This window comes from Coptis chinensis, unplaced genomic scaffold, assembly GCF_015680905.1.
Source record: "Coptis chinensis isolate HL-2020 unplaced genomic scaffold, ASM1568090v1 utg2560_pilon_pilon, whole genome shotgun sequence".
NCBI lineage: Eukaryota > Viridiplantae > Streptophyta > Magnoliopsida > Ranunculales > Ranunculaceae > Coptis > Coptis chinensis.
Window position 1 is genome coordinate 185998 of NW_028238131.1, and position 26857 is coordinate 212854.

Below are 26857 nucleotides of genomic sequence, written 5' to 3' on the forward strand. Positions count from 1 at the left end.
ATCCTCGTTCAATCATTGCAATCTGCCTTCTCAAAATCATACAAAAGCTATACACGTGGCACCTTTGAGAGAATTCCCCTGAGTTATAGTTACATGTGGCATCAAAACGATCCAAAACATTGATCTGCCTCTATCATACGTGGATCCTTAGGAAAGGTTGCTCCGAATGGTATACTCTCAAAGCTGAACGAGTTCATGAAACTTCGTTTTTTTTTTTTTTTTTTTTTGTAGTATATTCTCTTCGAATAATTGAAAATGTTGTTGTTGTTGTTTTTTTTTTTCTCCAGAACATTTAAAAGAAATATGATTTCTATATTTGACGATAATCCTATGTGAATAACTTAGCAAAATAAAGAAGACAAAGTACTTAAATAAATCTTACTACAAAACTTGTTTCCAAACTTCCAATTAAACGGGAATCGAAGGAAAGTTAACATCTCTTTTTCGATCTCCATTTAACTCAGTACTACAAAATCAATTACTTCGGATATCCATTCCTCACACACCACATAGTGCAATATCCTCATTCAAACATTGCCATCTGCCCTCTCAAGATCACAACAAAGCTATACACGTGGCAACTTCGAGAGAATTCCCATGAGTTATAATTACATGTGGCATCAAAACGATCCAAGCCATTCATCTGCCTCTATCAAAAGTGGATCCTTATGAAAGATTGCTCCGAATGGTATACTATAAAAGCTAAACGAGTTAATGGAACTTCGTTTTTTTTTTTTTTTTTTTATATTCTCTTCGAATAATTGAAAAATGTTATTGTTTTTTTTTTTTTTTTTTAAAACATTTAAAAGAAATATGATTTCTACATTGGACGATAATCCTATGTGAACAACTTAGCCAAATAAAGAAGACAAAGTACTTAAGTAAACCTTACAGTAAAACTAGTTTCCAAACTTCCAATTCAACGGGAATCGAAGAAAAGTCACCATCACTTTTTCTATCTCCATTTAACTCAGTACTACAAAATCAAATACTTCGGATGTCCATTCCTCACACACCACAGACTGCAATATCCTCATTCAATCATTGACATCTGCCTTCTCAAAATCATAACAAAGCTATACACATACCACCTTTGAAAGAATTCCATTGAGTTATAGTTACACGTGGCATCAAAATGATCCAAGACATTCATCTGCCTCTATCAAACATGGATCCTTATGAAACGTTGCTCCAAATGGTATACTCTGAAAGCTAAACGTGTTCATGGAACTTCACATTCTTTTTTCTTTTTTCATTTTTTTTTTTTTTTTTTGTAATATATTCTCTTCGAATAATAGAAAATGTTGTTTTTTTTTTTCCAGAACATTTAAAAGAAATAGGATTTCTACATTGGACAATAATCCTATGTGAACAACTTAGCCAAATAAAGAAGACAAAGTACTTAAATAAAACTTAAAATAAAACTTGTTTCCAAACTTCCAATTCTACGAATCGAAGGAAAGTCGTCATCTCTTCTTCGATCTCCATTTAACTCTGTACTACAAAATCAATTACATCGTACGTCCATTCCTCACACACCACAGAGTGCAAAATCCTAGTTCTAACATTGTCATCTTCCCTCTCAAAATCACAACAAAGCTATACATGTGGCACCCTCGAGAGAATTCCCATGAGTTATAATTACATGTGGCATCAAAACGATCCAAGCCATTCATCTGCCTCTATCAAACGTGGATCCTTATGAAAGGTTGCTCCGAATGGTATACTCTAAAAGCTAAACAAGTTAATAGAACTTTTTTTTTTTTTTTTATTATATTCTCTTCGAATAATTGAAAATGTTATTGTTTTTTTTTTTTTTTTTTTACCAGAACATTTAAAAGAAATATGATTTCTACATTGGACGATAATCCTATGTGAACAACTTAGCCAAATAAAGAAGACAAAGTACTTTAATAAAACTTACAGTAAAACTTGTTTCCAAACTTCCAATTCTACGGGAATCGAAGGAAAGTCACCATATCTTCTTCGATCTCAGTTTAACTCAGTACTACAAAATCAATTACTACGGATGTCCATTCCTCACACACCACAGATTCCAAAATCCTAGTTCTAACATTGTCATCTGCCCTCTCAAGATCACAACAAAACTATACATGTAGCACCCTCGAGAGAATTCCCATGAATTATAATTACACAAGGCATCAAAATGATCTAAGCCATTCATTTGTCTCTATCAAACGTGGATCCTTATGAAAGGTTGCTACGAATGGTATATTCTAAAAGTCTGAACGAGTTAATGGAACTTCACTTTTTTTTTTTTAGTATATTTCCCTTCAAATAATTGAAAATGTTGTTGTTTTTTTTTTTCCTGAACATTTAAAAGAAATATGATTTCTACATTGGTCGATAATCCTATGTGAACAACTTAGCCAAATAAAGAAGACAAAGTACTTAAATAAATCTAACAATAAAACTTATTTCCAAACTTCCAATTCAACGGGAATCGAAGGAAAGTCGCCATCTCTTCTTCGATCTCCGTTTAACTCATTACTACAAAATCAATTACTTCATATCCATTCCTCACATACCCCAGACTGCAATATCCTCGTTCAATCATTGACATCTGCCCTCTCAAGATCACAACAAAGCTATACCCGTGGCACCTTCGAGAAAATTCCCTTGAGTTATAATTACACGTGGCATCAAAACGATCCAAACCATTCATTTGCCTCTATCAAACGTGGATCCTTATGAAAGGTTGCTTCGAATGGTATAATTTGAAAGTTGAGCGAGTTCATGGAACTTCGTTGTTTTTTTTTTTTAGTATATACTATTCGAATAAAAGAATTTTTCTTTTTTTTTGTGTAGTATACAAAATGAATGAAAATATTTTTTTTTTTGGTAGTATTCTCTCAATAAAGAAAAATGTTTTTTTTTTTTTTTTCTAAATAAAAAGAAATATGACAAATTAAAAGATAAATGTAAAACTTAGCCAAATAAAACTTGTTTTAAACTTCCAATTGTTTCCAAACTTCCAATTCAAGAAAGAAAAAAGTCACATCTCTTCTTCGATCTCCGTTTAACTTAGTACTACAAAATCAATTACTTCAGATGTCCATTCCTCACACACCACGAGTGCAAAATCCTAGTTCTAACATTGTCATCTGCCTTTTCAAAATCATACAAAACTATACACGTGGCACCCTTTTGAGAGAATTCCTTGAGTTATAATTACATGTGGCATCAAAACGATCCAAGCCATTCATCTGCCTCTATCAAACGTGGATCTTTATGAAAGGTTGCTCCGAATGGTATACTCTAAAAGCTAAACGAGTTGAAGGAACTTCGCTTTTTTTTTTTTTTGTAGTATATTCCCTTCTAATAATTGAAAATGTTGTTGTTGTTTTTTTTTCCTGAACATTTAAAAGAAATATGATTTCTACATTGGGCGATAATCCTATGTGAACAACTTATCCAAATAAAGAAGACAAAGTACTTAAATAAAACTTACAGTAAAACTTGTTTCCAAACTTCCAATTCAACGGGAATCGAAGGAAAGTCATCATCTCTTTTTCGATCTCCGTTTAACTCTGTACTACAAAATCAATTATTTTGTACGTCCATTCCTCACACACCATAGAGTGCAAAATCCTAATTCAAACACTGTCATCTACCCTCTCAAGATCACAACAAAGCTATACATTAGGCACCCTCGAGAGAATTCCCATGAGTTATAATTACACGTGGCATCAAAACGATCCAAGCCATTCATCTGCCTCTATCAAACGTGGATCCTTATGAAAGGTTGCTCCGAATGGTATACTCTAAAAGCTAAACGAGTTAATGGAACTTCACTTTTTTTTTTTTTTTTTGTAGTATATTCCCTTTAAATAATTGAAAATGATGTTGTTGTTTTTTTTCATGAACATTTAAAAGAAATATAATTTCTACATTGGGCGATAATCCTATGTGAACAACTTAGCCAAATAAAGAAGATAAAATACTTAAATAAATCTTACAGTAAAACTTGTTTCCAAACTTCCAATTCAACGGGAATCGAAGGAAAGTTGCCATCTCTTCTTCGATCTCCGTTTCAACTCAGTACTACAAAATCAATTACTTCGGATGTCCATTCCTCACACACCACAGAGTGCAATATCCTCGTTCAAACATTTTCATCTACCTTCTCAAGATCACAACATAGCTATACATGTGGCACCTTTGAGAGAATTCCCTTGAGTTATAATTACACGTGGCATCAAAACGATCCAAACCATTCATCTGCCTCTATCAAACGCGGATCCTTATGAAAGGTTTCTTCGAATGGTATACTCTGAATGCTGAGCAAGTTCATGGAACTTCATTGGGTTTTTTTTTTGTAGTATATACTATTCGAATAAAAAAAAAATTTTTTTTTTTGTAGTATACACTCTTCGAATTAATGAAAATATTGTTTTTTTTTTTTTTGTAGTATATTCTCTACGAATAAAAGAAAATGTTTTTTTTTTTCCGAACATATAAAAGAAATATGATTTCTACATTAAAAGATAGTCCTATGTGAACAACTTAGCCAAATAAATAAGACAAAGTACTTAAATAAAACTGACAGTAAAACTTGTTTCCAAACTTCCAATTCAACTGGAATCGAAGGAAAGTCACCATCTCTTCTTCAATCTCCGTTTAAGTCAGTAATACAAAATTAATTACTTTGGATGTCCATTCCTCACACACCATAGACTACAATATCCTCGTTCAATCATTGCAATCTGCCTTCTCAATATCATACAATAGCTATACACGTGGCACCTTTGAGAGAATTCCCTTGAGTTATAGTTACATGTGGCATCAAAACGATCCAAGACATTGATCTGCCTCTATCATACGTGGATCCTTATGAAAAGTTGCTCCGAATGGTATACTCTCAAAGCTGAAAGAGTTCATGGAACTTCATTTTTTTTTTTTTTTTTTTTTGTAGTATATTCTCTTCGAATAATTGAAAATGTTGTTTTTTTTTTTTCTAGAACATTTAAAAGAAATAGGATTTCTACATTGGACGATAATCCTATGTGAACAACTTAGCCAAATAAAGAAGACAAAGTACTTTAATAAAACTTACAGTAAAACATGTTTCCAAACTTCCAATTCTACCGGAATTTAAAGAAAGTCGCCATCTCTTCTTCGATCTCCGTTTATCTCTCGTACTACAAAATCAATTACTTCATATGTCCATTCCTCACACACCACAGAGTGAAAAATTCTCGTTCAAACATTATCATCTGTATAGTACAAAATATCAGGATATGGGTATTTATCGATATTCAATTTCTGGATATGTATCGTGGATATATCCCCTCTTTGGGGATATTTGACATTGTTTCTCATGCAAATATCGTGGTTATATCCAAAATATCGACAAATATCGTTGATATTTCTTAATATATCATTATACATTATTTATATTTATTTAAAATATAATGGTAAATATTAAATAAAATTGTTATATACACAAAATATCTCTAAATATCTCCAAATATCTCCAAATATTGTCGAAATATCACCGATATTTGCAGTCGTATATATCTCTGAACATATCGAACATATCGTGATCTTTATATATCTTTTTCTGAAATCTGGATAGAATCCCCAAATATCGCGATATATCGAGATATTTTGTACTGTGGTCATCTGCCCTCTCAAGATCACAACAAAGCTATACACGTGGCACCCTCGAGAGAATTCCCATGAGTTATAATTACATGTGGCATCAAAACTATCCAAGCCATTCATTTGCCTCTATCAAAAATGGATACTTATGAAAGGTTGTTCTAAATGGTATACTCTAAAAGCTGAACGAGTTAACTACTTATGAAATGTTGCTTCGAATAAAAGAAAATGTTGGTTTTTTTTTTTTTTTTTTTTTTTGTAGTATCTACTCTTCGAATAAAAGAAAATGTTTTTTTTTTTTGTAGTATATACTCTTCGAATAAAAGAAAATGTTGGTTTTTTTTTTAGTTTATACTCTTCTAATAAAAAGTGTAGTATATACTCTTGAATAAAAAGAAAATGTTGGTTTTTTTTTTTTTTTTTTTTTAGTATATTCTCTTTAAAAAAAAAAATGAAAATGTTGTTTTGTTGTTTTTTTTTTTTTTTTTTTTTTTTTTTTTTTTTTATTTTTGTAGTATATACTTTCGAATAAAAGAATTTTTTTTTTCAGAACATATAAAAGAAATATGATTTATACATTGAAAGATAATCCTATATGAACAATTTAGTCAAATAAATAAGACAAAGTACTTAAATAAAACTTACAATAAAACTTGTTTCCAAACTTCCAATTCAACCGGAATCGAAGGAAAGTCACCATCTCTTCTTCGATCTCCGTTTAACTCAATACTACAAAATATATTACTTCAGGTTGTCCATTCCTCACACACCACAGACTGCAATATTCTCGCTCAAACATTGTCATAGGCCCTCTCAAAATCACAACAAAGCTATACACGCGGCACCTTTGAGAGAATTCCCTTGAGTTATAGTTACTTAGCTTCAAGAGTCTTTTTTGTTGTCTTCAGTGGTGGTGTTATAAGAAAAGTTGATGTACAACAACTTCAGAGATGCTGGCATTACTGTCTTGATTAATTATGACACTTCAAGAAGTAAGGTGATCTGAGAGAGGTTAGGCAATGATTCCAGCAATTAAAAACAAACCGTCACCCAATGCAAAGTTTAGCTTGATGTCTAATCCCAAGGATCCTACCTAAGCCTAAAACCGACCTGCACGGCATTTGCAACGTAACACAGTAATGTTATCCGCAACTTAAATCAAACTTTTTGCAAAAAAAAAATATTTAGTACAAATGTTCTGATCCAACGTCTAGAAACACTTCATTGAAAAAAACGTCATGATTATGTAAATGAATCATCTATCTTGGAAAAAATTAATAGACTGACAAAGCAGAGACCAATTACAAAAGCAATGCACTCAGTAATACCCATAAATGCTTTAATGTAAATAATCGGCAATTTGCAACACCTCACAAACATTTTAATTTTAATGTTTTTCTTTATTCCAATACAATTTCAGATCTATCATCCCATATACAAAAAGGATTGAAACTGTATATGTATTCTAACTATAATCCTAAGGTATTCAAATGACGAATAAAATAACAATAGTGAAAATTTACTAACAATAGTGAAAAGTCACATCTAAAAATTTACTAACAATAGTGAAAAAAAATCCAGACATTAAGGCATTTAAGGGCTATGCTCACTGATGAAAAGTTTTAGCCGACCAAACCAACTGTACCTAAATCATGTTTCAAGAAGATTCAAATTCCTCTAATAACCGCTAAGATCTAAATTAATGCCTCATTTTGAAACCACATTTCCTACTGTTTCAACGTTACCCCAAAGGACACTGCTAGCTAGCATATCTTTTATTAGTCCACTGTTTGTGCCTGACACATATTAACATGTGCAAATGCTTTTGTATTGGATGTGCATTTGGTAGAATACTTGAATTCATTTATGAAATGACTTCCAAGTCATGAAGGGAAAAGAAAAATTAAAAAATCCAACCTCAACAAAGAAATCTTAAAAAATTCTTTTAAAAAAAGCTATGGGCTAAATTTCTTCAATCTTTAACAAAAATCGAAATTATTAATAATGAGAACACTAGGAGAATTAAGTTAGGAAACTTCTTCATTTTTTCAGTTGTAAACAAATTATTCCTCCATGTTAGCAGCATATACTCTTTGGCTTGCAATGACGCAAAACCAATACACACATTTTCAAAAGAAATATATAGTTCTATTCAAATCTGAGTCTTTCAGTAAGTAAACAATATATGTTTCTTACTGAAATCTAAGTTTGGTTTATTACTAAGAGTTAATGAATAATTGACTAATTAAAATACGAAATGTTCCAAGTGAAACCGCTTAACCCACTTACATTTATGTTATCGAACTAAAAATAAACCAGTGAAATACATAAAATATGCCTCATTGGCAGAAGCATTATGCTGCCACATCGATAGCTGAGCAAATAACTATAGTGTGCAATCAATAAAACATCATCTATGCAGTCGGTTAACCTAAAATGAAGGGGTTTTTAAGTGTTGGTCCTACTATTAGTACGGAATTTTGGCTTTGGTATAGAAATCTTAAATATTAGTCTTTAGTCCTACTTCCGGTAGTTGCCCGTCAATCAACTTAGTTAACCGTCAGTCAACTCAAGTACCAAAAGTATGACAAAAGACTATTATTTAAGTTTTTTTGTACCAAAGCCTAATAAACCAACAAATAGTATGACTAAGACTTAAAAACCCCTAAAATGAACAATGGGGCACTATTGTTACATGCATGTACCCAGACGAACATATTCAAACACATGAATAATTAGGCCTAAAAACATAGTTGCTAAATCACTTTTATCACACCCAATTATACATCAACACAGAAAAGGAAAGTCACAACCATAACATTTGTAAAGTAGCTAGGGTATGCGGGACTCTCAACATCACCACTAATTTAATAAACTTCTCAAACTCATTACAGTCATGTTATAATTAGAAGCTCACATCGAATAATAGTCAACAATATACTTATTTAGGAGAAAAAAACATAAAACAAATTTATCAAACTTATATTCAAACATAGAACTCCATTTGTTATTAAGAAAAACACACAACTAAAGTGAAGGGGATGTGTAAAGCCAATCATATACATACCCAAAGAACATAGTACATTGAAGTCATCAGAAACTGAGACCAAATATTTATGTCACGCCATAATATTTTCTAAAGAAATAGATACTACATTACCAATGAAAAGATTCATTTGAGGCTAAGATTTTGAGGTTTGTGAAATATACTATAAAGCCTAACCCTGAAAATTAGATATTCTCATTAATGTGAAATAAAAAATGATCAAATACGCATTAGATTGCTCATAGCGGGAAACAACTATGCAATATTTACTGAGTCAATTTTTTCGGTCATAACATCAGAAAAGGTAAGTTCTTTCCTATTAAGAATAACATTGATTAGTGTAGCATTACAATCAGTAGAATGGCTTTTTCCTTAACCAAAATAATGGTAGAAACATAACAACACGCCGCAGAGACTTTTCTCTGTCTTTACAATCGGTAGAATGGCTTTTTCCTTAACCAAAATAATGGTAGAAACATAACAACACGCCGCGGAGACTTTTCTCTGTCTCAGTACGTGTTTGCTCATTACTAACAAAAAAAATCTTCCTAGTGGTCAAGCAAATTGGATCAATCAAATTTCAACGAAAGTGGCATCAACTACCATATAGTCATTTTCCATAGATACTTCACAACACCGAACTCGTATACTGGATCAAAATTTCACAACGACAATCATTATTGACTGGACATGGAAAAAATGGACTAACAACATCATCATGAAGAAAAACAGTAAGAAACAAAGCAAAACTTCATTTCGTCAAGCGTGGCCGACGAAGAAGGACACGTAATCAGTAATCTGTAATGTAAAAGTTACCTGAGACTTTGCTAGTTAGAGACGGAGAAAAGATGACTGATTGAAGTCGATCATTAACGGTTCAAACACCTAGCTTTTACCAAAAATCTTAAACAAATACCGAGAAAATACGTCAATAAAGTAGGCAAATAGAATTTCTTATCTAGATGATAAAGTTGTTAAATATAATATGAACATCCCTAAAGAAATATAGATAGCAAGATAGGGGCATGTTATTTCGTACCTTTTGAAGGCTTTTCTAAAAGGTTCCAGCAAGCAATTTGAAGGAAATTTATACCAAATGGAAATGAGGGAAGAAGTTATAAGAGAATTTGGAATGAATGATTTAAGGCGAGTGGACAATTTAAGAAGCTAATGAAGTGGTAGATGCAACGAAAGTGACAAAGTATCTAGCCGTTTTGCTTTAGCAGAACTTAAACCCCAATAACTAAATGGTAACGGAAATTTATAGTTTAAATTTATATTAAATCCCCAAGGGTCAAAAAACATTTTCATTTTAAACTTTTTAATTTAAAAAAATAACACCCGCAGCTACGAAAATGGGATTTGAAGTTCTTATTAAGAAAAAAACTGCTTCAGTGGTTCTTGTCTCTTGGGTAGTCAAAAGTTGGCTCGAGAAATAAAACGTTTGCATGTGGTACGATGAATAACTAATTAAGTTGTGGAAAAATATTTAGTAACATTTAACTCACTAACAACATACTTTAATTTTCATTGAGAATATTCTCAAAGGGGTTTCAAAACAATCTTTGTCGTACACATGTTTTTAGTTGATCCCAAAACAATCCTAATGCAGATCCCTACGCGATCCCAACCACCATTTGTCTTCCCATTTTGTTTTGTTATAATAGATTTGAACATTCTTACACTTAAATTAATTAAAACAGAGGAATTTCTCTAACCATGTTTTACCATGAACTTCCTTTTGAGTTACTACCGGTGGAAATGGTGCATAAATGTTGGAAATTAATAGGTGCAAAACTCCAAAAGGTTTGAATGTTTTAATTAATATAGTCCTGTATAGTCCCGTAGTAGTCCCTCAGGAATATGAAAGTCTATGTCGGGATCCCAAATACACACAAAAAAAACACGGACTCCCCAAATTTACCATATGTTTGGGGACCCTAATTCCCCATCTAGTGGGGGGAAAATCCTAATTGGCCATCTAGTGGGGGGAAATCCTAATTGGCTCATCTAGGAGGGAAAAATCCTAATTGGCCATCTAGTGGGGGAAAATCCTAATTGGCTCATCTAGGAGGGGGGTTAATACTAGTTAACCCTAATTCAATTTCGTGGACTTAAAGAGCACTGTAAATTTGATTAGTAAGGTTCGCTTTGCTATTCAAAGCGTGGGAATTTGCCCTTGGGCGCTCACCATGGCTTCTGGGATCACTCCACATATATATTATCAACAAGAAGATGCAACAAGATGATTGGATGTTAAAATTTATCAGAACAATCACACATGCACCCACACAAAAAAAGGCCAGCTGAAATGTTATTTAACATTAACAGACAAGCAGTAATCAGACTAATCACTACCGGAGTAGTAGCGGGAGAAAGGTTACAGGGATTCCACATTTTCACATAAGAGCACTACTAATCCAGAAAGTTACGAGTCCCATTAGTGTTTTTACATTCCTTCGTGGAACCCATATAAATACAACAAATCTAACAATAGAGTACAGAAGACTCCCTCAATCGATTGTGGCATTTGTTTCGGTATCTTAAAAGTTGTGTTGTAAGAACAAGCTCTGTTGAGGAGAAGCGGGCCTAATTTCCTCCTCCAAACACATCAACCCATCACCACCACCACCTGCATTACTCATAGTCCTTGTTGTATCAGAATTCTTTCCATCCACGTCTACATCCTCTGATGCAGAAGATTTCCTCCTCTGAGATGAAGCGACACTTGGAAATGTTATCCATGAAGGTGCTCTAAATTCAAACCTCGGATCATCGTCAGCTTCAATGACTTCTGGTGTTGTTGTTGCCTCTGAGCCTGATCTGTTGGACGATCTCCTTGAGGACTTATGCAGTCTGCTGCTTCCTAAAACCACTTCAGTAGGTAATATAGGTTGCTCATTACATGGGTTCCCCATCAAAAGTGCTAGGGCCTGCTCTAATGCTGTCGTCACTTTATCCATAGATGGTCTCTCCTTTCCCCTCATTCGAACACATCGACACGCTACGTTGGCAATCCTTGTCAGTGCTTCAAGATGTTCAGGAGGTTTCAATGCTGAATCCAGGATTGCGGCTATATCACCAGCCTTGATCTGTGGCACGGCCCATTCAACTATGTTGCCTTCTTCAAATTGCATATCAATGGCCTTACGCCCACTTAGGATTTCCAAAAGTAGGACACCAAAACTGTACACATCGGACTTGGTTGTTAGGTAGTGAAGTCTGTAGTACTCAGGATCAAGGTAGCCTAAAGTCCCAGCAGGTAACTCAGCCAAGGGGGAGCTACTATCAGCTGGGCCCAACAAAGAGAGACCAAAATCTGCAACTCGTGCATTGTGTTCTTCATCAATTAAGATGTTCGAGGATTTAATATCTCGGTGTATCACTGGTGGGCAAGCATATCCATGCAAGTATTCGATCCCCCTAGCAGCTTGGACAGCAATAGTTACTCTTCGAACCCAGTCAAGTTGTTGTTTCAGACTTTGGCTCTTCCCATGTAAGTGTTGATGCAATGACCCATGAGCCATAAACTCATAAACCAAAAGCCTCTCCTGACCTTCTTCACAATAACCCAGCAAATTGAGCAAATGGGCATGGTTAAGTCTTGACAGAAGATCAAGCTCAGTGTGGAACTCTGTTGAATTCTTCTTTACATCGGTGGAAATGATTGCCCTTTTAACAGCAACCACTGTTCCATCCTTTAAGATCCCCTTGAAAACACAGGAAAAGCTTCCCTTCCCGACTTGAGTATCTTCTTTGAACCCACCAGTGGCTCTCTCAAGTTCCTCGTAGGTAAATGTTCGAGCCCTCCTGATCTTGCGTTCATCTAGTTCTGGCTGAATTTTACTGTTTTCTTTGTGGAAGGATGGGCGGCTGCCACTGCTCTTAGTGGCTTTTGAGTCTGTTTTGGAGCACTGACAGTTATTCTGTAATTTGTGACGGACATAAAGGCACGAAGCTAAGGATACTGCACACACCAAGAACAGGGCGAACACAAGCTCAGCAACAAAGATAGGCATCTGGAGGAGCGACCAGAACCTTTCATTCTTCTTCTTTACCATTGTAATGGGAGAAGAAGAAATAGAAGAACAATTGGCAATGCACTGAGAAGATATACAGCTCGAGCAGTTGAACTCACAACGTCGATCAGACATTTGCATGCACTGCTTCGTTTGATACATCTCATTTGTGCAGCTGTTGCTGCAAGGCACGCAAATTCTGTAGTCAGGAGACTTGCAAGATTTGCTATCGGGGTATTCATAGAAACCTTGATTGCAAGGGTAAGGCGTGCAGATGCCAGGTAAGACCGCCATGGGGAGAGAAGAGGGGAAACCAAGACCCCAACAGACAGGATGAAGAGATTGCTCAGCAGTTACACCACAAGTGAAGTAATCCCCAGCGGCAAGCGCATATACCTTAACTCCGCTTGGGGCTGGGCTGCTCTTACTTACTTGAAACCCCCAACAAATAACCCCATGATCAGACAATCTAATTCCACAGGCATGAAACCTCCCTCCTATAACAGAAACCATTGGTTCCTTGGGAACTAAATCCACATTATTGCCTTCACCTGTAGAGGGCGCAACATAGATTGCTTCATCCAAAACCAAACTCCTTCCCCAACAAAACACTCTAGAATCCTTACCTTCTACAACTCCACAAACATGATAACCACCAGAAGAAATCTTCTGAAACCTTATCTCTTTTGGAATCAAGCTGATAACATTACTAGCCGTCTCATCTCCCCAACAAAAAACTGTTCTATTCTCAGAAAACAACCCACAATTGAATACAGAACCAGCTGAAATGGATTCGAGCTGACCATTGAAAACATAGTTGGCGGTCATATTATATCCCCAGCAATCAATAAGAGAAACGTTTTCACGACTTTTCACCATATATGGCTGTTTTTTAAGAGCACAAATATGGTGATCCCCTGCACTAATCTCTGAGTAAGTTGATCCTTCAATCATGGGTTGAGGAACACCCATTTGAATGTAAATGCTGTTTCCCCAGCAGTATGGTTGGTTTGTTTCCAATAAAAGGCCACACACAAATCCATCCCCTGCGGTGAGACCAACAAAAGGGAATCGGCGAGGGGCTCCATAAATTACAGCCGAGTCGCCTCCATAACAAGAGGCAACATGAGACCCATCTGATCTTAGACCACAAAACACAGGACCATTCTCTCCATATGACACAGCAATGGACGACATTGAACCAAGGCCTAAAACTTGCCACACTAAATGCGAAGAACATGCCACCAAGATGACAGTTCTAATACAATGTTCAGCTATCCACTTGTTCATTTTCAAGACCAAGATTACACTACAACTTCAATTTAAAGTGCACCCAGACAAAACCATTAATATGAGCACAAGTTTATAGCAACAAATGTAGAGCATCTCTTTAGTATCTACAAGAAAACCCAAATGAAAGAATCTGACTTTTTAAGTTGAGTCTTCATAACTTATAAAATCACTGAGCTCATAGACAGGGATGATGAAGCTGAAAAAAATTGAAAACTGAACTATTCTGATAAGACAAAACAACTACCATCACTCTCTTTAAGCATTTACCTTTAAGACCCAAAATGCCAAATGAATCTCCTTTACACATTTCTCTCAAACACCCAGACAAAAAAGCCAGCTTCTTATCATGTTTTCACTCAGTGAGTCAGTGCAACATGTTGCTTGGCAGTCATAAACTGTTTTCAAGCTTCAACTTCCCAAAAAAACCATTCTTGAAAACTTTGTTCATATGCTTCTAATATTCTAAAAAAAGCTTTCTAGGATAAGTGTGAAGAATAGTGATGAGAGATTGGAGGAAAGGTGGGATTTGTTTGCAGAAGAAGGATTGCACACAAGTGAATGATGAAGGAAAGAGAGAGAAAGAGGAAAGAGCATTCAATGAGACATTAAATGTTAACTTCATAGTGAGGGGCAAGTGTAGGTGAAGACTGCAATGGAGAATTCAATGCATTTTGGTCCTTTTTTGGCCTGAATTCCTGCTTGTGTGGCTCTGTGCCTTCTTTTTTTTCTTTTTTAACTAATATTAAAAGATCACGAGCCATTTGTAAATTTGTTATTCTTTCTTTCATCGCAAACTGTGAAACATGTTTGATTGTGACAAATCCAAGACAAAAAAAAAATTGTTTTTGAATGAAAATTAGACGGACCCTCCCTCTAGTAAAGTTTAACCATTCTTCCCTCCATGCAAGGGTGGCCTACGCCCAGTCACACTCTTTGTCACACTATGGCTGTGTCATGACTCATCACAATTATTAGATCAGAAAAAAAATTTTAATTTTTTTTATTAAGAGCATCTTAATAAAAAAAAACACCCAATTTTTTTATTAGGAGAAAAAAAATTCTCCTAAACCATTCATCCTAATCACACTATGGCTGTGTAATGGACTCACCACAATTTTATTTTATTTTTTTAGTGTTTTTTATTAGAAAAGAAACCAAAAAAACACCAAAATTTTTAACCAAACCAAATACCAAACTAAAAAAACACCAACCAATTTCAGGAAAAACATCAAATATTCGACATCAAATGATGTGGTTTTGGATAAACCGCGTCCATATAATCCATATGGCTTTCTCAAAACCGTGTCACTGAAGCCCAAACCCACGCGGTTTTCCAAAAACTGCACGATGTATCGCATATCAACTTTATTCTTTTTTCTTTTTCCAAATCTCTCGTGCGGTTTTCGCAAAACCGCGTGATTGAAGCCCACACTCTAGCCCAAGCCCATGCGGTGTTATGAAAACCGCGACGAGAGATTTGATACAATCATAGTTCGGATTTCGAATTCGACAAATCCAAAAACCGAAATTCATCAAATTTCGACCCCTATCATATTTAGAAATTCGATTGATTTCGGAATAATCAATATTTCGACTATATATTCGGAACTCTAATTTTTTTAAAAACCGAAATATTGGGTGGAATTCCGAGATTTCGTTCGGAATCACAAACACTTGATACAACACCAAAGCTAGAACCAAATTTTGGTTGATTTGGTTTTTTTTGTTTTCATCAACATGTGTCTCTCCTGAAAATGAAAAAACTACTAAATTATTAGAAATTGGAAAAACAATTTGGTGTTTGATATTAAGATAGTATCTCACCTAAAGACACTCTAATCAAGTACCAAAGACCAAAGCAAAATGAGCAATGATATTGTCCGTGGAATTTAGTTTTGGTCGGATTTGATATTTTGGTCCATTGTTTGGATCCAGAAAAAACAAACCAAGGCCTGGCCCACTGGGCTAATACATGGCCCAGCCCAAAACAGCCTGATTTTTTTTTTTTTTCTTTTCTTTTTCTGAAAATGTTTAATGGAATCCACGTCACATTATTATTATATATATATGGAGGTGATGCACGGTACAACACTTTTTAAAAAGGGGTCGACTCATTAAACCTCTTCTTCTCTCTTCTTCTGTTCTGTTGAGGAACGAAATACAATACGAAGGTGGAGAGCTATAATATAATAATCAAGTATGTTTCACTTTATCCTTTTTTTTGTTTCACTCAATTTATTTTTTTAGATTGTGTCTGTGTTTTTAAATGCCACTTAATTCTCTCTTACATAAAACCCTAAATTTATTTAAAATTAGACCCTGAAATATACATTGGGCCTTAAATATCCATGTTTATATACGGAAGATTAGATATTGCATTATAATGATTGATTGGTTGGGTTGTTTGGTGAATGATGTAGTGGATTTGGAGATTAGGGCAAGTGAGGATGCTATAGCAATAGAAGATTCTACAGGTATTGACTTAGTTGAATGTGAGTTAGTTGCATGTGAAGGTGATCAGATTCAAGAACCATGTGTTGGTATGGTGTTTGAGTCTGAAGATGCTGCAAAGGGTTTCTATGACGAGTATGCTAGACGGGTGGGATTTATAGGACGTATTGTGTCGTCTCGTCGTTCAGAGCGTGATGGATCTTTTATATCCCGTAAGCTTGCGTGTAATAAGGAAGGATTCAATCTTAGTAGTCGAAAGATTGATAGGGTTCGGATTAGGAAGCGGCAGAGCCAACGAGAAGGTTGCATGGCAATGATGCTGGTAAAGAGACAGAAGCCTGGGAAATGGGTTGTTACGAAATTTGTAAAGGAACACAATCATCCAATGGTAGTTAACTCCAACAAAGAACGTCCAACTCCGGTAAGTGTTTTGCACATGATCAAGTATACTTATGTTTAATATTAGTTCTCAATTTCTCACAGTATAACCAACACAGTTGAACCTCATATTTTCTGTCTTAATTCATAGACCTTTCGTATATATGTAATGATTTTGTTTCCTTGCACGTGTGTTGTCCACTTTGAGTTGTCATGTGTTTTATAAATCCAACCATTTTAGACAGAATAGAAGAATAACTTCTCAGTTAAAGTAAGAAAGCCCAGAAGACTTTATAAAATTGAAATTTTGTTGGTGTTGTTTTGTTTTGTTTTTAATCCTGAAAACTATCTTGATATTCTTTTAATTTGAGCGATAAGGAGCTATCGTCGATAATATTCAAGTTTTAAAATGGCTTGGCTCCATGGGATGAAACAAAATGCTAGAAATAGATCAGTATATAATCTCATTTTCTAAAGAGAAAGTTTTGTCTCTAGTTTTCCTCCAAATCAGCTGTTTTTTCTTCATTGCTGGCCACGAAAACCTGATCATGGGAAAATTCAAAGTAGAGTTTTTTTTTAAATGATTTTGTATGCTAATTTGATTCCCGTGATTCCCGTGTTTAAATTGAGAGAGAAACAGAGAGACCGTAATCTTTTGGTTAATGAGCCTAAACACAATGGTGTCTGTTATCTACTTATTCTCTATGCATATTTGCCTTTTACAAGGATTGGTAGATTTCATATATTTTTATGAATGTGTTTCTTTGTCAAGTATGTTGGGACTTACTGTTTTATTTGCTTCTTTGTAGGATGAGAAGGATAAGAAAATTCAGGAACTCTCCTCTGAACTGAATCGTGCAAATAGAAGGTTGGCAGCGTGTCAGGAACAACTAAATGTATTTATGAAACTTGTTGAGGATCACACTCAGCATCTAACTGGTACTGTTGAAGAAATGGTTCACAATGTTAGAGAAATTGATTCTGAAGACCAAGAGCTTTGATTGCGCATAATTTAAGGAAATCCGCATTTTGGGGTTAGCACTGTGTACAATTTGTTCTTTATTAACATCGGCTACATTACTTCCTCTGGACGCATTATTGAGCTAGGGTATGTAGAAGGATATACCTGAATCTTTTTGTCTGTATACAATGAAGTATATATACTTCTGTTGAAGTGCTCAACAGTGTGATAATTTCGACAATTTGTTTGAAGTAATTCTTAATTACAATTTAATATTGTTAACCCCACAGAAATGGAAAGTATTCATACTTAATGTGAACTGCTTGCTTTAAATTTGTTTACGCGTTGTCCTACTTTAGTTCCAAATTGATGCATTAGAACAGACGATGGAAGTCTACCGAAAGGAACATTGTTATGGTTGCAGGTTGAACTGAGCAGGAACGATCTTACCAGATTTAAAAACTTGGCAGGAAATGGCCCTTGTCAGGTAAGACAGATTGACCTGTGGTTAGATCAGGAGGAGGCCGTATAGGGAATGGTACCAGGGAAGGATAACTCAGATGTTTGGCGGAAGAGAACTTGCAAACCAGCTCAAGTATTGTTGTTAAATACTTGAACTGGAAATTAGAACTTGGAACTGTAGCATCCAAATGATTCGAGATTTGAAGCCCGAATCATTTTGGTTTCTAATTGGTCATAACTCATTACTGAAACTAGTATACTGCTATGCAGTGGGAGGGACGAAGAGGAGAGATGAGGAATGAATGAGGATAGACAGAAACCAACCAGATGACTCTATTTTTCCAAATAGCCCCTCCCCTCTCGACCCAGAATGTTCGCTCTGTTCAGTTGATTAACAAATGCCCAATCTTGATTCTGGAACTTATAATACATGGCAAGTAATTAGTACTCACATTCTCATGCACTACTATACTATCATGCAAAGTCGGTAAAACCTTTGGGTGATTGCCAATAAAAAAAAACTATCATCAGAGCTACAAGGAAATAGAATGAACTACTGAATCCAACCCAATCTAAGAAATGAAAGATTAGGCACTCATTCGCGAAAAGGTGAGCACGAGGGCTTAAAGGTAAGCAAACTTCAACATTCAATTTGTAAACAAGCAGACAACTCACTCAAGAGTCTCAACACGCTGCCAGAAGCAATATATTCTAAAAGCTCGTGAAAAGTTCAGAAAATAAAGTGCTTGGTGATGCATTCACAAACACCTCCATTAGAATATATTTTGTAGATTTAGTCCTACTATCAAAAGGGGGAAGGTTAATTTTGGTCCAGAGTGTTCTGTCGAGTCTACCAATCTATTACATGTCCATGTTTATCCTGACTGTTGGAGTAGCCAAGCGTATTGAGCGATTGATACGAAGATTTTATATGGGGTTCCACTGAGGAAAAGAGAAAATATCACTTGATAAAGTGGGAGAAGGTATGTTCACCTAAGGAGCACGGAGGTCTGGGCATTCTGAGACTAGTACTTATGAATCAAGCCCTTCTTGGGAAATGTATATGGAGATATTTGTCCAAGGAGGATTCGCTGTGGCGAGAAGTTATTACTGCCAAGTATGGGAGCAATGAACATAGATGGTGGCCAAACTCTACATCTCAAGCTTATGCAGGCGTGCAGCCTATGGAAAGGTGTTCTTAGTATTCTTCCCAAGTTTAGAAATGGTATAGAGTTCACGGTAGGTAATGGTCACAAATGTATGTTCTGGTTAGATATATGGCTTAATGACGAACCTTGGCTGAGAAGTTTCCGCTTATCTTTCAAGTCTCGGAAAACAAGAGGGGTTATATCCAGGAATTTGCTCAACTAGAAAATGATCAATTGGCATGGAATTTATCTCTGAGAAGAAGATGCAATGATTGGGAGATAGAACAATATGCAATGAGTGGCAATCACGTGGTTTCAACACAACCCTTTCCTGTCAAATTGGTGTGGACTGTACCTATTCCCTTGAAGGTGAAAGTTTTCTTCTAGTGTGCCATACTTGGCCGCACGTTGACGGCAGATGCTCTTATCCATAGAGGTACCATTGTTCTGCCAATCGATACACTCTTACGCGCATCTTTAATCACCCTTCTTGTCTTGTGAAGCACATTGTGAAGAAAAATAACTCAGTTTCCTCCGATGCATCATGCAAGTGTTTTACAAGGATTCTGCCTTTCAGAAACATCATGGTATTAGAGTAAATGATTAGCTTAAGATTATACTCGTGCACATTTGTTCCTATAGTGAAGCCAACGATGAATAAAAGTTATAGTTCCCTCTTCCACTATGAACTGCCAGTCACATGACACATTGTAACTTTACGCTGGCGATGAAGGCTTCAAAGACGTGTTAAGATTATATGATCTAGAAAGAGTGAAGGAATTAGCTACAAATAAGCCAACTACTTTGATAGTCTTTGTCTAACCATTGCCGGAAAAAAATCAAGTTTGTACGGCCTAGAAGATATATTTAGCACTTTTATAATTGTACAATAAGTAATCAATATTGGTGTCACTGGACATTTTGAATGTTAGCTGTTTGCAATCTAAGATGCTGACTGCAAGTTACATTTATTTGGTAAGCCTTCGTATCAAGAAATTGACCTAATTATCGAGATAAACCAAGCAGCTCCCCCCCCCACCCACATCTGGTGGCAAGTTGAATGACATCCTAGAAACAGGTGACTTTTGAAAAGAAAGCACTGCCGGGAATCACTTTAAAACTCGTAGAAATGAAGTCCGAGTCTAACATTGGGAGAACACGAACAGGAGAACTCTTGCATGTCTGGATTGATCTCCAGGTCTTCCAGAACACAGATGCCAATAGAGCAACATAAACAGACTGCCAATCCAGGATCCTCCATTGGATAGAAATGTGAAAAACCATTTACTTTATGCCATCAGCAGTGATCATAGATTTATATTTGTATTTGAGGTAAGCTTTAATGAAAGACTCCAATTCTCCATCCATGACAGAAGTAATATCTGATGTCTCTAATCCTGTTCTGACATCTTTGACAAGTTTGTACGGATGGAATACATAATTGCGTATCTGTTGGCCCCACTCAGCTTTCACTACATCTCCCCGTATTTGCTTGATTTCAGATGCTCTTTGCTCCTCGGCTATGACAAGCAGTTTGGCTTTCAACCGGTTGAGAGCCCTGGTCTTATTTGCTAGTTGAGATCTCTCCTCTACAGAGTGGAAAAGTAATTGGATGTGTAAAGATTCAACAGATACATCAAGTTTACGAAATAGTAATACATGCCCCGCAGAGATGGCCCACTTTGCTGTTAGTTGTCATGATTTACTTGAGCATGTGAAATATGAGCAACCATCAAGTTTGAATCAACTGATTTAATTTGAAAGAGCTCGACTATGTGGTCTTAAAACAAGTCACTAGAAAACTCAACAACAAGACCTCATTAATACAGCTAAAAGCTCTGGCAGACTTGAGTGAAAAATGAGTTAACGACCTAAAAATGCAAGGAACTTTGCCAAAAGTTCGCAAAAATGAAACGTACTTTCAATTGTTCCCAAAACTACAACCAAGTTTCGAATGTGTTTCCACATATGAATGCCGTCAAATTAAATAGACGGCATGTACACTAGACGGTTAAAATCACCCCCAATTTGTTTTGTGCCAACGTGGACATCCACCTCAAAATTTCATTGTTCCACCACAAAATTTCGACTCAAATTTCAGTTTCATCATCTTCAACAGTTAAACAACAATGAAGGCCATTATACAAAATGGGCATTTCTTATTTGGCCTAATCATGCATTCTCTTCATGTTTTTCGATCAATCAAGACTAAATTTCAATGAAATTTCAATGAAACTGACGAAATTTCAATGAAATTTGGAGGATGCTGCAATTCCTCATTCCACGTTGGCATTTAACGGCCAGCTAGGCAGGCCATCCATTTAATTTGATGACATTTATGTGTGGAAACACATTTGAAACTTGGTTGTATATTTGGGAACAATTGAAAGTACGTTTCATTTTTGCGAATTTTTGGCAAAGTACCTTGCATTTTATGGTCGTTAACTCAGTGAAAAATAAGCAAACTTCCAGTGAACTCAGACTGGGTGCAGTTAAACCAGAGTGGACACGTAACTAGAAGTTTTTATAGTCTGAATAATCTGTTACGTAACTGCACCATGTATATATGACTGGGTAAGGTGCTGGCAGGTTTGGAATCCAGTTATCCAGGTATGCATTAGCAATTCCCACAACCTTTACCAACTAAGCTGGCTCGCAAAATTTTTAGCTAGTGAGATATTCAGTTATAGTTAAGCAGTAGCAAAGCAAACCTGTGCAGCGAACTGTGACACCAGTAGGGATATGAACCATGCGCACGGCAGTTTCGACCTTGTTCACATTCTGACCTCCTCGCCCACCTGCTCTCATGAAGCTTATTTCCAGGTCTTCTTCTGGGATCTCAACATTCAAGGACTCTTCAGGAAGAAGTGGCATGATGTCAACACCAGAAAAACTTGTCTGTGAACAGCACACAAAGGGTCAGATTTGGTAGAGGTAGATTAAATTGTCTGCAGCATTACAAGATCTTCTGTTGGGACCCATGCAATTCACCATTCTTCTGGTTTGAGTGGTTTCTCTCTACTAACACATGTAATTTGTACTATCAGTGATTCTTAGTTTACTGATTGGGAAAACAAAACACCTCCTATTTCTGAGAAAAAAACAACAGAAAGGCCATGTATGACCAATTACCTGGCGAAGACCTTTTGAATTAAATGGAGATTGCCGGACAATTCGATGTGTTCCTTTCTCTCCAGACAAGTACCCATAAGCATAACGGCCTTCTAGTTCAAGTGTGGCAGACTTTATTCCAGCTTCCTCTCCCATAGATATCTCAACAACTCTTGTCTTGTACCGCTGCTTCTCTCCCCATCTTGTGTACATTCTTAGAAGCATGTCAGCCCAATCCTGCACTGGATATAATGCTAGTGTTAACTACCAAAACGAACAATTAGCTGATTACTTGTCATTATGAATTGTAGTAACTGGAAAGTTGGAAGTTTTAAGTTGACATACTTGTTCACCTAAAAACTAAATGTTCAGCAAACACAATGATAGCCGCAGTTACTCCAAACTATTAGTTTCTTTAACCAGTTGGATCTTGGCCTACTTACATATGCCAATTAGGGAAAAGTAAAACATACCCAGCTCCACAACAACATGGAAAAATGCAAGGAGATATAAAGCTTTGTACTCAGAAAAATGTTCACCTGTGCATCCGTGCCACCAGCACCAGCTGTGATAGAGATAACAACACCTTCTTTATCATAGGGTCCAGAAAGAAGCTGAGTCAACTCAAATTGATCCAACGCTTTGTTCAACTTTTTTATTGTGCTGATAGCCTCCTCAAGAAGTCCAGTATCTACGGATTCCATCTCCTCAGTCAGATTCACTATTGTTTCTGCATCTTCAAGCTGTGCAAAATGTTAAAAAAGGACAAATAGTTTTATTTTAAACAGAATCAAAAGAGGTGGTTTTCACTCCCCCATCTCTTAGAATTTTTTTATGATGAATTAATATTCGTAGATCCAATGAACAGATCATAAGAACCCACCATCACTACTCTTAGAATGGATGTTTAAAGTAACGAACATCAAGAAACCATCTACTCTTAGAGGATTTGGAGCACGTGTTGGTGGCCTGGCAACATATATTTAATGTACACGAAAAGCAACAATGATGCTGAATCAACCAGTGCCCAGATTATAATCATTGAAAAAGTGAATTATTTTCCAGGATCATCCAAATGAATGTCACACATCAGGTCATCGGTACATGACTACCTGAACATCGATTAGATTCCTAATATCTGACATAGATGTAAGTATGTAACCTTGTTAGACTCAATGTAGCAACCTAGTTGTGCCTATGGGCATATCCAGGTCACAACAAATTAAAGGAATGTGAAAAGTCGGAAATGAAAGGCATCATCACTCATTGTTCACTTAAGCAATTATGATATGGTGAACAAAGTTTAGTATCTTAGTGAGAAATTATATATCCATGTATTAGGTTGAGTAAATAAGTAAATTTTAAAGAACCTCCCAAGTAAACTAGAATACGTACCTGAGATTTAAATTCATTTAAAAGTTTGATTTTATCTTTGACATCAGTCAAAGCAAGAAGAGTTTCTTGCGCTTTAGCACGGTCATCCCATAAAGAGCTGTCTCCTGCCTTCTTCTCTAAAACTGACAGCGCTTCTTCTAATCGTTCAAGACCCGCGGAACCCCTGATCTCTTCAACACGTTTTGTAGTCATCTCCACATCCTTCCTTAGTACATAAAAATCTGCCACCAAATCCATAATCCAATACAAATTATGTTATAGACTTTTCTCAAGTGAACAACCATTTTGTCCTTCCCATACTTGTTTTCGTTTCACATTTAATAGTGTGATCAGACGATTCCAATATAGCAATATGGATGCTGGGGAATAAAAATTTTAATGTAACAAAAAACCTTGCATTTCCATTTCTGTTGTTTCATTGCTGACTCCAACACTTGATTGGTTCCCCAAAGTCGCATAATTGACTGTTAATTCAGAAAAAAAATGCAACCATAATGTGAGCCCCGCAAGTTTGACAATCAAGAAAAGACCATAACCTATACTAAGCATAATAAGACGAGCTATAATGCATAAATGAAAGAAAAACATGAAAAAAGCATAAGAAAAACTTACCAAACTGACAAGGCTTGTAAGAAGGAAGAGTTGAGAAAAGGAGAGTAGAACAAAGTGGAGAATGATGAGAAGTATTTGGCGTGGTATTATAACAAGAGAGGGTTCGTGGTCTTGTGTTAAACGCTATAGTGTGTAGAGAGGAAGGAATGAATTGAAGTTTGAGTGTGTCCATAATTAAGAAAAACAAGCTCACGCCATTGCCAGAGAGCAAGTACTGAGGAATGAGGATAAGCAAAAATGCGGTTAATAATAATAACGAACAACAATATTGGACAGCCCATGGGCCTGGGATATGGACTATCAAGGGTAAAACTAGGGCTGTCAACGGACTGGACTTGAACATGACTCACCTATGTCCAAGTAGGGATGTCAATGGATCAGTTTGGATTGGGTTTTGGAAAATCCGAACCCAAACCGATAAGAAAATTGGGAACCCGAAACCAAACCGAACCGATAAGATATATTGCAAACCGACCCCGAACCGAAAACTAATAAAATCAATTAAATTTTAAATTAAATTAATTAATTTTAACCATACAATTGATAAACATATACAAAATTAATCATAAAATATTATTAAAATGCTATCTTATCGGTTCGATGGAGGACAAACCCAAAACCAAACCAATATCTTATCGATTCGGTTCAGTTTCGGGTCGGTAGAGGGCAAACTAAATTATCAAAATCCAAACCGTTTTTTATCGATTTAGTTCGGATCAGTTATCGAGTTATCAAAACCCATTGACAGCCCTATGTCCAAATCCCATCCAAATTATATTTATATTTAGAAAGTCCAAATCCTGTTGGACATGATTGGATTCGGGCCTAGCCTAAATCCAATAAGATTACATGGAAATAGTGTATTTTTTTATTATTTCTCTAAAAAAAACTGAAATAGAGTGTAATAAAACTCAAACCCAAACCTTAAATGTGGCACTACAACACTAATCCATCAAGGCCTCCTAACATTTTATGCATACTAGTAGTTACAAATTTAATAGTATTTATTTGAAAAACTAAAAAAATAACCTTAGTTTTCAAGCTAGACCGTTATCGGGTTGGACGGGGTATATCCATAACTGGCCCAATAGTCTTATCGGATAATATTTAAGTTTTAAGTTCCTATATTTTATCAGTTCGGATTCAATCGGACTTTAGGCCCGGCCCGGCCCATTAAAATTAGGTAGTTTTGGCAAAATGAAAAATGAAACACGGGATATAAATACGTTAATGAGAGTGTTGGATGCAAAAGTAGGGTTCCGCTGCCGAAAACTCAACAAGCCCGGAAAAATGGTATCAATTAACTTGTCCTCTTATTATTTCAAATCTTAATAAGTATAGCATGTGTTTAAATGGTGTTTGTAATTATAGTTGGGTTAAGAAGATCTGACATATATATATCATGGCTGTTTGCTATGGAAGTTTGAACATGTAAATCGACTTGTTATGAGTCGTATACTGATTTTCTTGTAAATGTAATATATATATTAATTCTGTGATTTTTGTTCTCTATATATGCTTTAAATTGGAATTCTGTCAGTAGTCTTTCTTTGCAATTTGTTCTTTTTTGTTCGTGTATGTGTGGCTTTCTTACCAACCGGACAATGGGGAATGTAAACCTACAACATTCTGAATTTTGTATTGTTATGTTTGTGTAGCCAAAGCAAATTCACGAGATCAAGGATTTCCTTCTCACAGCAAGAAGGAAGGATGCACGATCTGTCAAAATTAAGAGGAGCAAAGATGTGGTCAAGTTCAAGGTTCGCTGCTCCAAGTACCTGTACACTCTATGTGTGTTTGACTCAGAGAAGGCTGATAAGTTGAAGCAGTCACTTCCACCAGGTTAGTGTATAATCACTACGTTAGGCTATGAGAAATGATTGAAGTGCCCATTTTATGTTACTGACTTACTGTTCTTATTTGTCGTGTTTTTTTATTATTATTGCAGGTTTGACTGTGCAAGATCTTTGAGTGCAAAGAAAGGAATTTTCATTAGGAAATTTCTGTTTTAGAGATTTCTGGGTTTTTTCATTGAGTGACTGAAGTTTTGAATTCTCGGATGATGGAATTTTCTTTATTTTTGGTACTTAAACTTTTATGCTGCTAGGAATCAATATGTGGCTTGTTTATTTCTGCTGTTTCTACTTTTCTCAATGGAGATTATGATATCCCAAGGTTCACTTTGATTTTTTTTTTTTTGTTGCGGTGAATTTATGTTTTCATCCAAATAATGAGGTTTTCCCTGATATGCCCACCGAAAGCATAATACTAGTAGTATCTGATGTGAGTTCATAAGCTTTACAGGACTCGAGCTTTTACAGGAGGCTTGTGACTTGTGTGACTTGTGTCATGCGTA

General features: G+C 35.8%; 4 protein-coding genes across 4 annotated transcripts; 2 read left to right on the forward strand and 2 right to left on the reverse strand.

Annotated features, from left to right (window-relative positions):
* Positions 1 to 10971: 10971 nt before the first annotated feature.
* On the reverse strand, positions 10972 to 14726 carry CR4 (crinkly4). The gene has a single exon (XM_086587442.1). It carries the CDS (start codon positions 13978 to 13980, stop codon positions 11215 to 11217), a length of 2766 nt encoding a protein of 921 aa, XP_086443568.1. The 5' UTR covers positions 13981 to 14726; the 3' UTR covers positions 10972 to 11214.
* Positions 14727 to 16046: 1320 nt separating this feature from the next.
* LOC147473427 (protein FAR1-RELATED SEQUENCE 2-like) lies at positions 16047 to 18092 on the forward strand. The gene is made up of 3 exons (XM_086587465.1): positions 16047 to 16180; positions 16404 to 16855; positions 17622 to 18092. Coding segments are annotated over exons 1-3 (645 nt in total). The 5' UTR covers positions 16047 to 16179; the 3' UTR covers positions 17814 to 18092.
* A 2135-nt stretch (positions 18093 to 20227) lies between these two features.
* Positions 20228 to 24730, reverse strand: HCF109 (high chlorophyll fluorescent 109). Its single transcript, XM_086587451.1, has 7 exons — positions 24502 to 24730; positions 24282 to 24353; positions 23890 to 24110; positions 23034 to 23237; positions 22516 to 22731; positions 22095 to 22281; positions 20228 to 20972 (listed from the first exon to the last, which is right to left on the reverse strand). Exons 1-7 carry the CDS (start codon positions 24671 to 24673, stop codon positions 20668 to 20670), a joined length of 1377 nt encoding a protein of 458 aa, XP_086443577.1. The 5' UTR covers positions 24674 to 24730; the 3' UTR covers positions 20228 to 20667.
* A 959-nt stretch (positions 24731 to 25689) lies between these two features.
* LOC147473429 (large ribosomal subunit protein eL38z/eL38y-like) lies at positions 25690 to 26691 on the forward strand. The gene is made up of 3 exons (XM_086587466.1): positions 25690 to 25794; positions 26160 to 26343; positions 26450 to 26691. The coding sequence occupies exons 1-3, from the start codon at positions 25699 to 25701 to the stop codon at positions 26470 to 26472; spliced, it is 303 nt and encodes a 100-aa protein (XP_086443592.1). The 5' UTR covers positions 25690 to 25698; the 3' UTR covers positions 26473 to 26691.
* Positions 26692 to 26857: the final 166 nt, after the last annotated feature.

Coding starts and splice junctions, on each gene's coding strand:
- CR4 (XM_086587442.1), bottom strand. CDS start 13,980: ATGAACAAGTGGATAGCTGAACATTGTATTAGAACTGTCATCTTGGTG.
- LOC147473427 (XM_086587465.1), top strand. Junction 16,856..17,621: donor ACAAAGAACGTCCAACTCCG/GTAAGTGTTTTG, acceptor GCTTCTTTGTAG/GATGAGAAGGATAAGAAAAT.
- HCF109 (XM_086587451.1), bottom strand. CDS start 24,673: ATGGACACACTCAAACTTCAATTCATTCCTTCCTCTCTACACACTATA. Junction 24,354..24,501: donor TTACAAGCCTTGTCAGTTTG/GTAAGTTTTTCT, acceptor CTGAATTAACAG/TCAATTATGCGACTTTGGGG. Junction 23,238..23,889: donor TAAATGAATTTAAATCTCAG/GTACGTATTCTA, acceptor CATTTTGCACAG/CTTGAAGATGCAGAAACAAT.
- LOC147473429 (XM_086587466.1), top strand. CDS start 25,699: ATGAAAAATGAAACACGGGATATAAATACGTTAATGAGAGTGTTGGAT. Junction 25,795..26,159: donor TCAACAAGCCCGGAAAAATG/GTATCAATTAAC, acceptor ATGTTTGTGTAG/CCAAAGCAAATTCACGAGAT. Junction 26,344..26,449: donor GAAGCAGTCACTTCCACCAG/GTTAGTGTATAA, acceptor TTATTATTGCAG/GTTTGACTGTGCAAGATCTT.